Source organism: Coptis chinensis, chromosome 1 (assembly GCF_015680905.1).
Source record: "Coptis chinensis isolate HL-2020 chromosome 1, ASM1568090v1, whole genome shotgun sequence".
NCBI classification, from domain to species: Eukaryota; Viridiplantae; Streptophyta; class Magnoliopsida; order Ranunculales; family Ranunculaceae; genus Coptis; species Coptis chinensis.
Window position 1 is genome coordinate 37,397 of NC_141456.1, and position 17,450 is coordinate 54,846.

Sequence of the window (17,450 nt, forward strand, 5' to 3'; positions counted from 1 at the left end):
TTCAGTAATACTTCTTGGACACTTATACCACATACGGTATCACACTGGCGTTACTTTCCTACTTCTCAACATTTTTGTTGTTTGTTTGGGACAATTGGCACAATACCATATTGTGACAAAGGTGACTACAGAAAAGATTGCATTACTAAGTGTTGTACTGTATAAAGGAAATTCGATAATAACATAAGAAATTTTGCATTTACGCTAATCCTGCAAATTAAGTACTCCAAGCCATACTGTTTCATATATAGCAAGGTGTGACATGTACATAATCTAATTCCATTAAAATGAATAAAAGCTTGGCAGAGAAGAAGACGTTTCAAATATCAAAGTACATAGGAAACTTCGTAAGATATGTTTTCCCCTTTTTTTTTTTTTTTGGAGAACAGGGGAATGTGACGTATGGATTAAACTTGTACAGGATACCTAGCATGCAATGAACCTTGTGGACCTGCAAATACCTCCACGAATTGAATCCTTTTACTTACACCTCACAACCAGGTAGCCAACATCTTTTCCTGATACCCAATCTCTTTTAATCAAATCCACTAATGCAACAAACTCCATATGGGATGGTACCTATAATTTTCTTAGATAGAAAACGGAATGGTGGATATCTTTCTTTTCCATGTAGTTCTTCCTCTAACAATCTCTTCATTTTCTCTTTCACCTTTGATTTGGAGGAGATGTGTGAATTTCATTGGTCCCATGTCGAAGGACCCCATGAGTCCACGGCCTACAAGAATATCTGATGGCAATGAAAATCCATTAAGTATGTTAATGTCATTGCCTTGCTGAACTTCATCTTCTTCAGGGTCACAAAGGGATTGAACGATATCTGCACGTCCGCATTCCCTCCTATATTCCAGAGTGATACTGGATAGCTGGTGGCTCTCCAAATATTTGTCAGGAATTGTCTGAAATTCAATAAATCATAGATTTGTGAGGACGAAATCTAAAGGAGGAGAAGAAAAAAGAAGGAAGAACACTAGATGCGTCTCAAGAACATCTATGTATTTACCTCAAGCATCCACCTAACATATTTCACATTGTTGACATGGTGATTCATGTCCAAGTCACTCCTCTTTGGCTACAAAATTCAAAATTGTACGTATAAGTTTGCTTCGTAAATTAGAAGTTAGAAATGTGCTAACAACAGTATGTTATCTGGTAATATTTGTTTACCTTCAAGTTGGTCGTCACATACTTCGCCTTGTCATCCAACTTTTTGATTTTCAATGAGGCATCATGAGGGATGGCTTTTTTGGTGATGAACCAAGGTGAGATTTCGCCTCTTACTTCTTCTGGCATTTTTGAGAGTCTCCTCGTCTTTTGATTCATCATCACCCAGGTACTGTTTCATGTTCAGCAACTAAATTAGAATGAGTATCGAACCATCAAAGGAATAAACAGAACTGATAAAAACAAAAACAATGTTACTAAGTTTCGTACCTGGTTCCACGAGCAAAAACATGTCCAGTCTCGTGACTTCGGATAACCCAATCCCTTCTCATCCCATTCTTTCCTGAGGCTCCTACCCATGTATCAACTTCCAGTACTTCACCCCTGCAGAAGTCGTTATGTAGATGAGGATTAAGAGTTTTGCCATAAAAAATAGAATGGCCTAATCTTATCCCAAAGGAGGATTATCAAACACTGCTGTTTATCACAATAGGACTCACCAGATGGGATAGCTATCAACTTGGACTTGCAATCTTGTCACAACCCATATGAGATCGTTCTTCATCATGCCATGGGTAGCCCCAAAGCCATCACTTAGAAGTCCTGACATCCAGACGTGGTTCAAGGCAGTTTCCTGCATCATTTCAAAATATTCAGAACGTGTAGAGTTAAATGGAAGTACTAGTGTACTAGTTCCCAATAAGCACATTTTATACAACATATTGCTCTGTAGGACCAGAGTATAAGACCACTACCTGAAGAAGATTCAGGATGCTTTCAAGCGTGGCAGTCTTATCAGCACCGACTTCGTAAGACCTTATAACAACAGTCTGTCTATATCCAACCCCATTATCAATGATCAAGCCTTGACGATATGGATCAACCAACTGTTTCTCTGTTGGAATATTTTGTCTAGTCTGTTCCTTAGTATTAGTGTTATATTCAGTCTCAGCTCTGGAAGTAACAGCAACTAGTGTAGTACCAAGACCAGTTGATGACTGAGTTAGTCCCTCAATCTTGGTTGTGGACATTGCCGAAGTCCCATTTATTTTCATGGAATTAAGTTGTTGGTTGTTCGGATTGTTGTCTCTATTAGAAGAACATCTGATGGGGGCAAAGGAAACATAACAAGCAAGAGAAGCCATGCTTTGAGAGAGAGAGAGAGGAGAGAGGAGAGAGAGAGAGAGAGAGAGTTTTTGAAATTTTGGAAGCTTGGGGACCATGAGTGTGTTATATAGGTTATATAGTTGGCGGATGTGTCAAAGGAAGGTATATTTTTTAAAGATAAAAATAAGGTAAACGCAGGTAATAATTAATTAATTGAATTCATCAATTAAGGCTATTTCTTGTTAATGGTATGTGAAAGAAGTGTAGAACTAAAATGTAGTATCTTAGGAATAAACGTTTAGGAAGACTGAAGAGGACAAAAGTGGCAATATGAAGAGGACAAAAGTGGCAATATGATTAGGAGTTTAAGTGTGGGAAGTGCAGGTGAGCATGGAAAAGACATCCGAGTCTTGTATGTTCCTATGATCTTGGCTTTGTATTTATGCATATTATCAAAGTAAGGGTTCGCCTTGTGTAACAGCTTTTTAGTAACAGAATTAGCAAGACTGAATACTGTGTTTATTATCGTAAAAAGAGTGGAGACTGAAGAGTATGGTCAAGACTAAATACTGTGTTTATTATCCTAAAAACCAGCATAGATTGGTGTAGCACCAAAACTTAGTACAAATTAATTCATACTGGTCAAGCTGATTCGACTCAGGCTTATTCATTCCGTAAACATGTATTTGACTGAACCTCCAACTCGACTTGGAATCATATTTAGTCAAATTTTAGTCTGAATCGACTTGCTTTATATTCAAAGAAAGCATTTTCATGGTATGTTTGTCACTCTCAGAAGACTCTTTTTTAGGCTTTCTGAAGACTTGGATCCATATATTTTAGCTTTTTCCTGATGGAGTTCCTAGATACTGGTTTTTGTGCATTTTTTCGTTTACATGAGTATAATCCAACATTACTGACTACATTACTGAATAGTATTGTTACTGAATAAGATGATTAAAGTAATTGACGGAGGTGTTTAAAATTACTCTTTAACAACTCTTTAACAGGGTTGTTTCCTGTCGTTCCTCTTTCTTTTTTCGAAAGAGAATGATACCTCCAAGTTAATCGATCACCTCAAACTCAATGATACCTCTTTCCACTCTGTTGTAAGTTTGTAACAAAATTCAAGGATGGTTACACCCCTAACACTCCATCAAATGATTCAACCCATAGCATAAACCTAGCTAGTATACTATGTTAGAACATGCCTTTGTTCACCGCTTCACCCTGAAGACATAATAAGCCAAATTAGACCCTTGATTTTGCCTCTTGATTCGACATTTTCATAGGCAATATCAGAGAAACCTAAGGACTTGTTATGTTTTATGTAAACGAGGTGGTAAGATCAAAAAATGAAAGTATGTTTAGGTTGCTTTGCACTACAATGGCATAAAAGAGAGTGCAATCACCATCTTTTCTATGGAAGTTCCATCATATATCAAAACAAAATCAAATTTGGTAGAAAATTGGCAATTGACGTTTAGCTGTTCCAAAATGAATCTTAATATTAACTTCAAAGCCCTAAAATTTTCTGTCTCTAGGATCTGAAAGAGCAAGCACACACTTACACAGCTCAAGGTAAAGGACTACAAGTACAACGGTTGAACTGTCAGATTCCATGGGCTTAAAATATACAGCTCAAAGTACAACTATAAACCATCAGATTCAAAGATTCTCATGAGCGTAAACAGTGTTTTTGCATAGATGTGAATTGTCACAGAATGGCCTATTTGATTCATCTTTGGTTTTGAGCTTCATGTGGGATCAAATATGACTGTGAAGAGAAGTAGCGACGAGGTGCCTTGGGTCGAATTGAGGCTATGTTTATTGATGTTTTTCATTTCAGAACTAGCTGTGTTGGACTGTTGGTTACTGCATCTCCTTGCATCATAGTTTGCCATCTTTTTGTGTGCTTCAAATCAAAACTGTGTTTGCATTGGTCGATTCTCTATCGTTATAGTTTTGGTTTGGTAACACTGTAATAGGAGACTTGACATTCATACTTCAGGAATTCATTTGGGGCTTGAGGATGGAAAACATAAGTTTGTTCTTGTGAACTACATATTATTCCTTTATAGCATTTCCAATGCAAGTCATTATTCTTCCCCTCTTTTTACCTCCACGTAAGCAGTATTTCCCCTCTTTTCTATTTTGGTGAAAAGCTACCCAATGCAAAGGTGAATATTAATCTCGGACGGGATGTTAGATTCCGTTTCGACGTAAAAATCGAAAAAACACTCTAGACGGAATGAAACATTCCGTTTGAAATTTTAAAAAAAAACGAAAAAAGTCAAAAAATCATGTGAGACGGAATAAAATATTCTGTCCAAAAAAAAAAACCTATTTTAAAAAAAAAAACACACACAAAAATGGAATCCAACATCCCGTCCGAAGTTCACAACTCAGCCACTATCTCGGTTGAAGGTTTCACCTTCCTTTTGACTTGGGAAAATAGTTACCTTAGTATTCACCTTTGCATTGGGCAAAAGTTTTGAACCATTTGGAAATGAATAAAATCACAAACCCACCATAAAGACTTGCTGGGAATGCTCTTAAGGTGTCTTTGTAGGTACCACTTGGGCAGGTTTGTAATTGGTCTTTGTATTACTCCCTATAATGATGATACTCTTTGGGAGAATTGTAAGTTTTATCCTTTGGTTATTGAAACAAGTGGGGGTCTGCCTAACCCCAAAACTTACTCAAAAAAACAAAAACATAAGCAGAACTGCAGAAGTCATGCAACCCCTATAAAAGGTTAAAACACGTGCCAAATAAGATGGAACATGGGGCATTTGCACGGACAAGTATAGTGTATACCTTTGCTAGCCAAAATATGGTGAGTTATTTTAACCAGCTGTAAGATCAGTCAATCAGTAAGTAAGAATTTTTTTCAAAAATCATTTCATGATATGTACAGTACACGCATTGTGCAGGGGCTGAAATGAATAAAAACTTATTACAATTACTATTACAAAACTAAATGGCAATACAAAGGTAAACCTCATCGGATGCATGAATTTGGCATCTAATGTAATTCATAACAATGCTGCTGATTTACAAAGAAGATGAATGCCCCCTGATGCAGTCACCTCGGAATGAATACCCTTGGGGGTTTAAATGAATAACATCTCTCTCCTTTTCTGTTGTCATTGGTGGGTATCAAGCAGACTCATGTTCTGACCCATCCCGTACTTCATCAGTTGCCATTAGTATAACAATGGAAGCAACCACATACTATTCCCAGAATACTCCTCAATACCATCATTCAAATAACAGGCTCTTTTGGGGAATCATCAACTATGTTTCAGTATCAGAAAACCCTGAAGAACTATAACTTCTTGATTGAATGCATAACCAAGTTCAAGATGAACACTGCCCACACTGAAAATTGCCTTGGACCTGATGCTCTGCTGTTTGTAATGATACCCTATTGTTCAGTTACATGCAGCTAACTTCTTCTCCGGTGTTTCTTGTTAGGCTTCAGGAGCATTGACAAATGGTCAACCTTTTCAGGACCCGACTGGGATCCATTTGTCAGCCACTGTAAAGCCTCAGCTGCTGCATCTTTCTCTGCAAGCTTCTTGTTGTTACAAGGCTGCCCCCCTTTGAACTGCATGCCATTAAACTCCACCATTGCACGATATTGGTTGTTCTTGAGTTCTTTTGTCTTGTAGGTTGGGGCCTCATGACCTGCCCTGCTAAGCAGAGTTTGCAGCTGGTTCTTGGAATTATCACCGCCGCTTCCACTGCTGCTTCTTGAAGACATCTTTGATGACAACAATTCTCTTGCATCTATGCTTGAGGGTTTCAGGACCTGACGGCCAAAGACAAATTTGCCATCACAGTGGTCTTCTGAAACTAGCAACCGCACAGCTGATAGAAGGTCTTTGTGTGAATCAATGTCCATCTTGGGATTCATAAGCTTCCACAGAAACAAAAAAAAAATGTTAAAGTGAGGTAAAAGTAAATAAATTAACTATCTTGGACATTGAGGTAAAATATAGTAAATACTTTGTCTATACGTGTCTGCATGTGTTCGTGTGTGTGAGAAACCAAAACAGCATGACCCAAGTCAAAATGAGATATAAATATGAATGGCTCTTCAAAAAGAAAGACTCAAAGATCATAGCTACTCAATGGTGGTTTCCATGATGTGTTGTGCTTATTTATCCTCCAGCTCTGTGTACGTTTACTTTTCCACTTTTTGGACTGAACATGGATGGGTACTCTTTTGAACTATGTCCAGTTATTTAATTACAACTTTCTTCCTGACCTTTGATACGCAAATTACAAGTAAATAATTGTTTTATAACATGACTGAAATATGGCAACAAGAAATAAAATTAAAAAAATACTCTGGATATGGTGATATTGGGAATTCAATATTCTAAACAGCATACAGGCATACAGCTTACAGCTACACAGCATTTTCACTTACTTTATTTTGAATAAATTCATCAAGTTCTCTCTTTAAGTGTAGATATGTTTCTGCCAAGGCAGGTTTCATGAAGAACTCTAAGTACCCTCCCAGCATTTTAAGATGTCCATCCTGTCAGACAGAAGTAATTGATCAGTTAGTAAAAGAGAATGGAAAGAGTCATGCATGATGCACGACTATAATCATACATTAAAATTGAAAAGCATAGTGTCTGTTTTAAACTTACAAATCCTCCTCTGGAAACATTTCCACCAAAAAGGAGAATCACGGAATCTGATATTGCTGTCGAGTCCCGAAGGAACACAGAGTTGACTTTCACCTTCTCGTTGAAAACTAACCATGGGTATGGAATTTTCATTTCCCGGGCATTGATTGAGTTCTAAAAAGAAGAGTGAGGTATTTAGTATTAGAAAAGTACGAAAATAAAGCAGATTCTTAAAGGTTACTGATAATTCATCACAGGAATGTCGTACGAAAGGAGCTTACCGAATGAAGGAGGACTTGACCATCCTCCATTGTCTTCAGTGTTATAGACTTTGACTTGTTCTGTAAAATAATTTAGATCAACAATTGTTGAGAGAGTATTATGCAGGGAAAGAAATTGAACTGGTGTATTTGGTCATGCAGATTGTGTTTTTCTGCTTCCACTGTTCTACATTATGTATTTTTCTGAAAAACATGATATCATGTTTACCAATCTACTGAATGATGTGTTACTGAAATAAATTTTTATTCTTTCCGCTCAAACACCATGTAAGTTACTCTCAGGATCTAAACACCATTTCACTTATTTATGAACGACAAATATTCTTCACCCATATAAAGGTTACGTAAATTTGAAAACTTGTATGTCAAGGATAAAAACAATATAGGAATGAACCAATAAAATTAAAATGATCAAAACTCACCACAACAGAACATATCCCAGGATATAGGCCAGCACAAAGAACTGCTCGGATGAGGTGCTCATCCTGGCTCCACGCGCCACGAGAGGCTGTGTCACCATCAACCAGGCCAGTATCCTTGAGTAGATGAAAAAACTGCTTACGAAGAGAATCGGTCGCTTTTAGCGTTTGCGCAGAGAGAAAATTTTTCCAGCAATATTCATAACCGTTCCGCTCACTTTCAGCATTTCTCCAACCATCATAGGCTCGGATAAGTGCCAGATGATCACTATAGCCTCCTGAAGCAAATCTGGACTTTGCAGATTCTGCAAGCTGTGGAACAGGAATAATACAAGTTAGATAAATCCCTCGTAACCAAAATAACCTCCTTATTCATAAATACAAAATAGGAAAAGATAAAGTTGATAGGTGTAGCATTACAATTCTAGTTAGGACTCAATCAACCTCGGTACTCACACCTAACATCGGGGCCAACACTTTACCAATCAGGTTTTGATTATCAAAGGTATACTTTTAATATCTTCAATAAGCCCAACGAGAAAAACATCACATTTGCAGTTATTGTGACATTACTCGGTTGTCAAGATGAACATAACTCTGTTAACTTTCTGTTTCTTCAAGAGCACAATGTTCTATAGACATAATGATAGTGTTTACTACTTGGTTTTCCTCCGTGTGTCTGCATGAATACACATGCAAGCACAAACAGACTAGACTAATAATCCAGATAAAGTGATTCTCACCAAACCTATTCTTCTTAGACAGTCACGGACTATGCCAACACCCCCTATCAATCACCCAAGCAAAGCAAGATTCAACAAGTAAATATAGTTTCTATCTTTTTCTGCATCAATACTAATTAGTTTTTACTTATGCTGCTGGAACTCAGAAATACATCTAGCAAGTCGCAACTGAAATGTGCCAATTCAGAGTATATGAGTTTTCATTAAGAAAAAAATATGTTATTTTCACAACAGACTTTCGAGGATATGTCCAACTCCAAGTAGTTTATTTTCATGATCTGCTAGAAAAATGAATTAATAAAACCAATAATAGGGAAGTTCTCTTACGTCCTTCTTGTCATATGGCATCATGAACGGGTCTCTAACACTGAGACCTGCAACAACAGTTAAGATAGGGTCGAGGCATTTGAACATAGCCCCTAGTAGGAGCATCTTTCCAAGTTTGGGTTCGACAGGAAGCATCGACAAGTGACGTCCTGTACAGTTGAGCAGCATGAGTTAGGTCTTGGATTACAGAAAATTTTCATCTCAAATATTAAAGATCTTGTGTAAACAGTAACACGCAACCTAAACCCACAAAAGAAGAAAAGGAAAAAATTTGCATACCTAGAACAGTAAGATTTTCTTGCTCGTCCAGAGCACCGATTAGTTTCAAATAGTCAACAGCATTTTGAACCTACAAATATAAGTGGCTGAAAATTTTCAATAAGAAAGGACAACATCAACTGCTTTTTTGTTTTGTTCTCATTTACAATACCTCTTATTTTTCCTGTTTTTAACCAAAACAGCACACAAAATAATAGATTTTGATGAATAATAAAAAAGCAAAGAAGATATACTAAAGCTCACCGACAGTTGTTCTGGTGCCTGTAAAGCCATAGATAGAAACTTCGAAATACTTCCTAGTTGAAGACTCTTGATTTGCAGGCAGAGAGATTGTAAGGGTGTCCTTAAGAGCTCTGGCAATTGGTAATCTGCGAAAGCATCATATACACACTTTGGATAGAGATGATAACACTCACCAGATTGAACACGACCAGCTCTTCCTCTCCTCTACATTTGTGAAAAAAATAGGATCAACATCCATGATATCAACACAGACTAATTAAACAATGAAGAGACTTACTATCATAAAAGACTAAACTACAGCAGTACAAGTACAGTATATATGCTAACCTCCCTTTTCCTCCCCTTTCACTGTTTTTATCATTCTATTTTCAAGTTTTGAACTTAATATAATCAATAATTCAAATTTCAGAATTCAAGACTAAATACTAGATGTACAATTTCACAGTATGTACATGCATTATCTATCACATAAACTACTAGATATATAATATAATTATATCTAATCAATAGACTTTTACTTGTCGAGCAGAAGCCTTTGAGATCCAAGAAGGAAGCAAACAGGGTGTGTTATTCAACGCATCATAAGATGTCTCCTTCGCTTTTCCACAATCAACAACAAAAACCACATCGTTGATGGTGATACTTGTCTCGGCCATATTAGTAGCCAGCACAATTTTTCTCACTCCATCAGCAGGCTTATCAAATATTAACCGCTGCAGGAAATTGAAATAAACAATTCAGAGCAATATATGGAGTATTAAGCATCAACAACTACTAGGGATTAATGTGGGAAATATATGCAATTTAAAGATGGAAGCATATAGATAACATAAATCAGATGTTTACAAGATCAAATACAGCAAGAATGTTGATAGTTCATAATCCATTTAAGGGTACGCATCGATTGAAACCTCATTATCAAGTCTGGGAAGGAGTAGCAAATTCTTGCTTCAGATTCTCAGAAGTTGAGTACTGATAGCTGCACTTGATGACGGACAAGTGTGTAAAACAGTCTCTCAGGCCAGAAATGTAATCGACTCAATTTGATGAAAATCATGGGCAGGTATCGGGACATTTTTTTGCAAAATCTCAGAAAATTTGGCAAAAGAAGATGCAACATATCGGCTACACCAACACTATACTGAAGATATTCCGGAGTTGTATGCGTTAAACCAAAATTTAGGATTTTAGAGCTGTGCAAATCTTAACAATTTTGAGATTTTCTTCTATGCTTTATAGTTTATACATTGCATCATTAGCACTATCTAAGTCAGTATACCAATGGTTTCACAAACTTTATTTCCATTTAAGAAAGGCCAACATAATTTATGTCAATGCAAGTGCAGCATTCCCATTGTGACAATTTATTGTTCAGTGGGGTGTTTCAAGGCAGAAAATTTCCATGTCGGGCTATATATCGTGTACCCCAAAACCTGATATATATCGGAAATATTGGAGATATAAATCTTTTTTGATGAACCGGTCAAAATATCACTATATATCGGTATATCTCGGAAATATATCGGTCAAACAGTCAAAAAGTCAAACAATATATATATCGGATATGTCAAATATATCACCAACATATAAAAAATATATCAGAAAATGCAATATATATTGGCCGGAAAAAGCTAAATATCCGGTGGAGATATATCAAATATTTCCATATCAGGTACCCCAAAAACCGATATATATCGCCATATCGGCGATATTTTAGGCCTTGCCGGTGTTTAGACTTCTCAAATCAGATTTTCTACATTGATCCACCCAACATTGATTGGGATTGTTGACGCATAAGCACAAAACTCTACCAAATTTTCACTCAAAAAACAGAGAGAAGATATTATTTAGTGGACAGGTCACAAGAAACATACTACAATAGCAAAATTGTAGTCTACACCACATCAATACTTGTAATTCAAAACAAAGTTTACCTGCTCCGAGCTTGCCATTGAGCCATGACATGCAAGTACTAAAACTCTGCTTGGATCTCCCAGAAGAGGATGACATTGGAGCTTATCCTTCAAAGCATTTATGTCATCCCACCCAGTCATAAACACCAAAACAGCACCAGCCCTTTCATTTTTATAGATATGACATAAAACATGTTCTATAAGGTTGAAACCAATAGAATCAGGATCCCAACATGACAAAGAATCCTGAGTTCTGGCGCCAAATTCTCGGTAAGTTGCAGCCCCAAGTGTATCCTATTGAGTTTAGTATAAATTGTATTAAGAGAGAAAAATAAACTCCATGCAAAAACCTGATACATATTTACCCTCATAAAATTCACATACCTCAACAGCAGATGCAATTTGGCTCTTCCTCTTTCTGAGCTTTTGGTTCTGCATTTTCCACTTCTTATCATGGCCATAATCATCAATTTGGTTATAAGAAGTTAACCTATATCCAGTTGTTTCCAAAATATTTTCCAGGAAATGCGTACGAACTGGATAAGTAAAACCCTGAGAAGTTCCGAAAAGGAGTTCAATGTATTACAATAAAATAAAAGCAAAAACAGAGAATATATTATTACCATTTGTTTTTTTGACAATCAAAGAATACTACTTAATGTGACTGTCAGAATCTCCTGGTCCCGTTATTTGGGAATATGGGAATATAAACACTTACATGTAAAACTTCTCTATTCTATCAGAAAGAATAATTTGGCTATTAAAGTGCTTCTTGTTTTCACACCTAGTACTATAAGGACAACAAATTCCCTTCACTAAGTACATGGAACCATTCCACTGATCCAAAATCCACAAAGGATCAGTAAAGTGGACATCTCGGAGAGAAAACAATGGGATAAAAGGCAAAAAAAAGCCCTCAGCTCCTTGCCGAAAACATTTAATGCAATTGCAACACCAACACGCCAAAAATAATAAAAATAAAAATAAAAAAATGGACGCCACAGACACGTTTGATCAGAAGTATGACATTATCACTGCTAGGAAAGATAGTTGCATATACAATTGGGATTTGTTAAGGAATCATAAACTGGAACCATTCCACTGATCCAAAATCCAACAAATGGACGGCCAAAAAAAAAAAAGCCCTCACTCTGTTTTCCTTACTAATCTTATTTATTCAAGTTTCAAATTTTTTCATAAACTCAAGAACAAATCGCGGGTTTCAAATTTTTTTAAGCGGGGCAAGCATGACCATCCAATATTCTTAAGACATACAACGTTAGTCTTTAATGCTAATTGATTTTGTTTCAAGATGCATCCCAACAGAGTGGAACCTAGCTCAGCAAGCGGAAAAGGAAGAACCACTATATCAGTATTTACTTATTTTAATTGATGATTATTTCATGATTATGGATAATCATCAATTCTCCTGCTTTAAAACACCCACAAAAGCACAAAATATTTTTAGTGATTGGGGAGGAATCATCACATCATCCACTAATATCCTGCAACTAGAATAAAAGTCGGATGAATCTGAAACTGTTCATCATGCAAAATAACAGATAACTCGTGAAGTCGTGAACTAATCTACATGATAAAGATACGAGTTGCTTCTCAAATAAAAGATGATAATGAACTTACAGGTATGTGTATCATTGGAGCTCCACCAAAATAGGATGAGAAAAGGTCGGCGTTTAGCGTCGCACTCATCAAAATTAATTTCAGTTCAGGTCGGCGGGGAAGGAGCTCTTTGAGGACAATAAGCAGAAAATCTGAAATTCAGACCGCCTAGTAAGAACTCCATTTGACAACACTATCAAATATAATCTTATATAGGTTTAAGCGTTACCTTCATTCATTCCTCGCTCATGAATCTCATCAACAATTACGTGGCTTATGCCTTTCAAGCTTCTGTCAACCAGCAATCTCCTCAACAAAATGCCTGTGGTGCAAAAGAGAAGGCGTGTATCCCTCCCCTTTGTACCCTCTAACCGAACTTTATATCCAACCTTTCACCAGAATGAATGAAGAACCAGGAATTAATTGACTTGATTTAAAATACAGAAGCAAGCCACAAATGTTCAAAGCAATTGCCTAAAAACCGTTTAGTGGTAACTCACTGATTCACCCAATTTCTCCCCTCTTTCCGCAGCAACTCTTTCAGAAACGGACATAGCCGATATCCGTCTAGGCTGTGTACATATAATACTACACAAAGCTCCACGTCCAGCTTCTATCTCCGATTCTAAAATGTACTGTGGGAGCTGTGTGGTCTTACCACAACCAGTTTCACCTGAGACGACAACAACCTGCAAAATCATCCAAGAGATTCTAATTTTCATTAAGACCATATTACGACTTATTATCTATCTCAGTTAGCATGGAACGGGATGTGTCAGCAAAGTGAATGTTTTATATTCACATTACGAAAATAATAAGAATATTTCAGAAATCCAATGACATAGGAAGTACTTGGAGCAAATGAAGGTTACAATTGCAGATCTTCGATTGCGTTGTATACATTTCGGAATTTCTCAGTTAAAAAAAAGTTTCTATAAGAAAGAAACAGCTATAGTGGAATAATACAAAAACACTCTAAAGCTAAAACATAAAACTTCTCCCCACCACTTTTTAGCTAGATAAAGAGCATGGGATCTAGTGATGGTTTGCTTGTTTTTTTATTATTTTATTCTATCTTTAGAAGTGGAAAGGAAGCTTCCTTGGTTGGCACTTATGATTTCAGAGACCTAGTAAAACAGGAATGTTCACAAATTCTTTCCTTTCCTTCAGTTGAATTTTAACCTTTTAGATGAAAAGGAAGGCCCACTGAAAGACGTGCCCACCAAAAGCAAATAAGAACAAGTTGCAAGAAATGTATCTGTTTAATTAAATAAATGTAGTATTATTTTATATTATCAGAGCATTGATATCTTTCAATAGGAAATCGATCCAATCCATCCATGTCACAGTAACTTATGAGTACAGGTTCTCTGCAGGAGATGTAAGCAACCTGATTTTGTGAAACAGCTTTTAATAATGCATCCTTTTCGTTGTATGCAGGGAGGCCTCTTCGAAATTCTACCATCTTTTGACCTTCAACGGATTCCTACAGAAGTAAAATAATCATTACAACCTAGCTGTCAATATCGTACGATTATATATATATATATATATACAATACACAGGTACAATATGATACTCGATACAGTAAAATGAAAAATGATACAAGATACGATATACGATTTGATGACTATGCTTAGAACAATAATAACCACAATAAAAGAAAGAGAACTCTAGCATCTCAATAATTTAAGGCATGCTACCTAACAGTAAGGCAGTAAGCATGTCATGGAAAACTTAATGACAGGGAAAAGAGTCAAAAGACTAAGGAGTTTAGATGTTTGAAGCAAAATTGTTCATACTGTTCCAGATTTCAAGAGAAGAGAAGTCAGTTGGGGCTCTTCTGATCAGTTTGTCAGTACATCTCAAGTCAAAAAAGTTTGCACCGTTGGGAGAGATGGAGTAATGGAGACGGCATGAAAATCAAAGAAGTGGGTTGGAGGGAAAGAGATGCAATCATGGCATCTTTGTCTGCAATGAAATGGATATTCATCGCATTGATGGAGAGACAAAAATAAAGCATCAAAAATTCAAAAGGATTCTTTTTTTCTTTTTTTTTTTTTTTAATTTCTTAACCATAAAATTCTGCTACCAGTTTCTTTTTTTAATTGAATTATGCTACCTGTTTCAAATATCAATTTCTAACAAATTCGCTAGTTCTCCCATAATCTAAATACCACAGCAATTAGTAACCTAATTTGCAGAAAAAAAAGCCAAATATAGTCTTCACGATAAGAGAATATTTACAAACAATATGCCATGGATAATCATAGAATCAAAATTTACCTGCCAAGCCTGTTGCTGTTCACACAGTTGCAAACTTTTCCGTTTCAAGATTTTCTCCATGACAGCACTAATAGGCTTCAGAGGCTCTTGTTGCTCGAAAAAACCTTCATCAGTGTCCATACGGCCACTGCTGCTGGCATTCTTTGATGAAGACCCTGGTTTCATGGGCTTTTGAGAAAGGTGTTCTCTGAGTAAAGCATCCACTTGTCGTTGCAAACCAAACTGTATTGTCACCTTTAATTTCCAAAAAAAATCAATTATATGTACTGGTCCAAGGGAAGAGGAAGATTTACTTTTTCTTTTGGGTAATGTGAATGCACGAGTAAAATATTAAGAAATCACCTCTCTCTGAGGACGCTTGTCATCTAGATCTGATCTGTAGTTTGGTAGGGGTACTTTGCTAAAGACAACCACTCTCGAATATTGACGGCTGCCCAAGGTAAATATCTTCCACTTGTAAAAAAATATAATGAAAAATAAAGAAAAAAAGTGCTCAAATTAAAAATGCGTTCCTGCGAACAAAAATTTTCCCTTCTAGATGTTTATCAAAACTGTACCTGTACAAACCCATTCTGGTTGCTAATGCTTCGAGATGAGCAAAATCACGCCTATCCTTTTTGTCCTTTGATACCAACTCTTGCTCATCCTTATTCCTAACGAGCATGGTAAATTTCCACTTCCACTCTTCGATGTTATCTAGGGTTGAAGCCCCCTAAAAAAGATTTTGTGGATGAAAAGTGAAACGTAAGAAATTAATTGCTCATAGTTAATGCATAATCAGTAACAAAACAATTGATCAGTAATAAGCAGGAACCGCAAACATAAAAAGTTAAGTGAAACTAACTAAAGCAAAAGGGCGTCAAGTGAAACTTGGAAATGATTGCTCTCCTCCACAACCTCTCACACTCAAATCTAACCCTCCACAAACATTTACTCACGAGTTCACAGTTCGAGACCACTCTGATCGCACTTGACCAAACACACTCTATCCATGACGTACCTCCTTGTTTTGTTCCAAGGAGCATGAAGAGAGTCAAGATATACCTTTGGAGCATTTTGTGATAAATGGGAGTTACTTATTTCCATCCAGTTGAATTTGCTTTGTAGTTAGTGTTGTTTTTGCTCCTTGTACCAGTGGGACAACCTGATACTACTTTCTCTTATTGGTGTTATGTTAATTATCCTGGTTTATTCCTATAATTTCACATTGTACCACTACACCAATGCTCATCTTAATAACCAATAACACGTCTTTAATACGATTCAGTCACAAATGCAGCTAAAAAACTTACCTTCTGAGATGAAGAAGACGCTTGAACGTCATGATCAGATTCCTCTTCAGAGTAATCATCATAAGCATACCGCCCATAAGAAAAATTCTGCTGCAATTGTTGAAAAGAAGGAAAAGGAGTATACCTCCGACTCGAAACGGGCCCATTTTGATTCCTTTCCAATTCAAAATCAAGTGAACGACTACTACTACAAGAAGAAGAAACAATCACGGATTTTACACGGTGTGAAGGGAAACAAGAAATAGCTGAAGAGTGGAAAAGTGATGTTTGGATAGGAGTTAAAAAGAGTGGGTTTTTTATAAGCTTTTTGGGGTTTTTGAAAGAAAGAGTTGGTTTTATCAATGACATTTTTAGGTATGGACCAACTTTTAGTTGGTGACGAATTAGTAGAGATGAACAAGGCATTTTCTTTAATGTTGTAACATTTTTTTTTTTTTTTTTGTTTTGTTAGGGTTTTTGGTTGAAGAAGAAATGAGTGGAGGGTTTTTGAGTAGTGGACTAGAGATTTTTACAAGGTCGTTATCGTACGGGCTTTTTGTTGGTATCACACGAACTCTATGGGATCGAACGGCTGGGAATTGGATTGGGCTTTGGACCTTTCTTAGAAATCTTTGGACTTGGGGCTTGCGGGCTTTTTAAGCTGATGAAAATTTTACAACAAAATTAGGGTTTTAAACTCTGAAGAAGAAATTGAATGAAAGTATGAAAATGAAACACCCCTAAGAAATTCCAAAATAATGAACCGAAAAATCCATTCTCATTTTAAAAACACTCTCAAAGACAATAGTTGACTTTTGTTCGAAAAAGACAATAATACTCTAGTATGTACAGGTGTAGGCACAAAATATCAATCATCACAAAGAAAAAACCGATGTATATCGGATATATCGATATTTCGATATATCACCTTTTAAGGCAACCAGTCCAAACTATTTAAAATATCGAAATATGCATACAAAATATAAAATATCGGATAAGATTTGAAAAAATATCGGTAAAAATTTTAAAAAATAAAAGTTAAATATGTCCTTATTAATAATTAAATCGTTCCATATTATTTTTCTTGTAGTTATAAGCCAAAAAAATTCTATATCAATGGTTTCAAAGCCTAG

The 17,450-nt window shown here is 36.3% G+C and overlaps 2 protein-coding genes across 2 annotated transcripts; both read right to left on the minus strand.

Moving 5' to 3' along the window:
- Positions 1–222: 222 nt before the first annotated feature.
- LOC147521005 (palmitoyl-acyl carrier protein thioesterase, chloroplastic-like) lies at positions 223–2,395 on the minus strand. The gene is made up of 6 exons (XM_086581517.1): positions 1,938–2,395; positions 1,683–1,816; positions 1,453–1,566; positions 1,186–1,354; positions 1,022–1,090; positions 223–917 (listed from the first exon to the last, which is right to left on the minus strand). The coding sequence occupies exons 1-6, from the start codon at positions 2,325–2,327 to the stop codon at positions 591–593; spliced, it is 1,203 nt and encodes a 400-aa protein (XP_086437643.1). The 5' UTR covers positions 2,328–2,395; the 3' UTR covers positions 223–590.
- Positions 2,396–5,161: 2,766 nt separating this feature from the next.
- LOC147521006 (DExH-box ATP-dependent RNA helicase DExH3-like) lies at positions 5,162–16,916 on the minus strand. The gene is made up of 19 exons (XM_086588586.1): positions 16,339–16,916; positions 15,604–15,758; positions 15,389–15,476; positions 15,047–15,280; positions 14,151–14,246; positions 13,261–13,449; positions 12,990–13,149; positions 12,782–12,912; positions 11,525–11,692; positions 11,162–11,434; positions 9,746–9,940; positions 9,228–9,431; positions 8,985–9,054; positions 8,706–8,854; positions 7,639–7,947; positions 7,217–7,276; positions 6,957–7,109; positions 6,731–6,841; positions 5,162–6,214 (listed from the first exon to the last, which is right to left on the minus strand). The coding sequence occupies exons 1-19, from the start codon at positions 16,741–16,743 to the stop codon at positions 5,741–5,743; spliced, it is 3,624 nt and encodes a 1,207-aa protein (XP_086444712.1). The 5' UTR covers positions 16,744–16,916; the 3' UTR covers positions 5,162–5,740.
- Between the last annotated feature and the right edge of the window lie 534 nt (positions 16,917–17,450).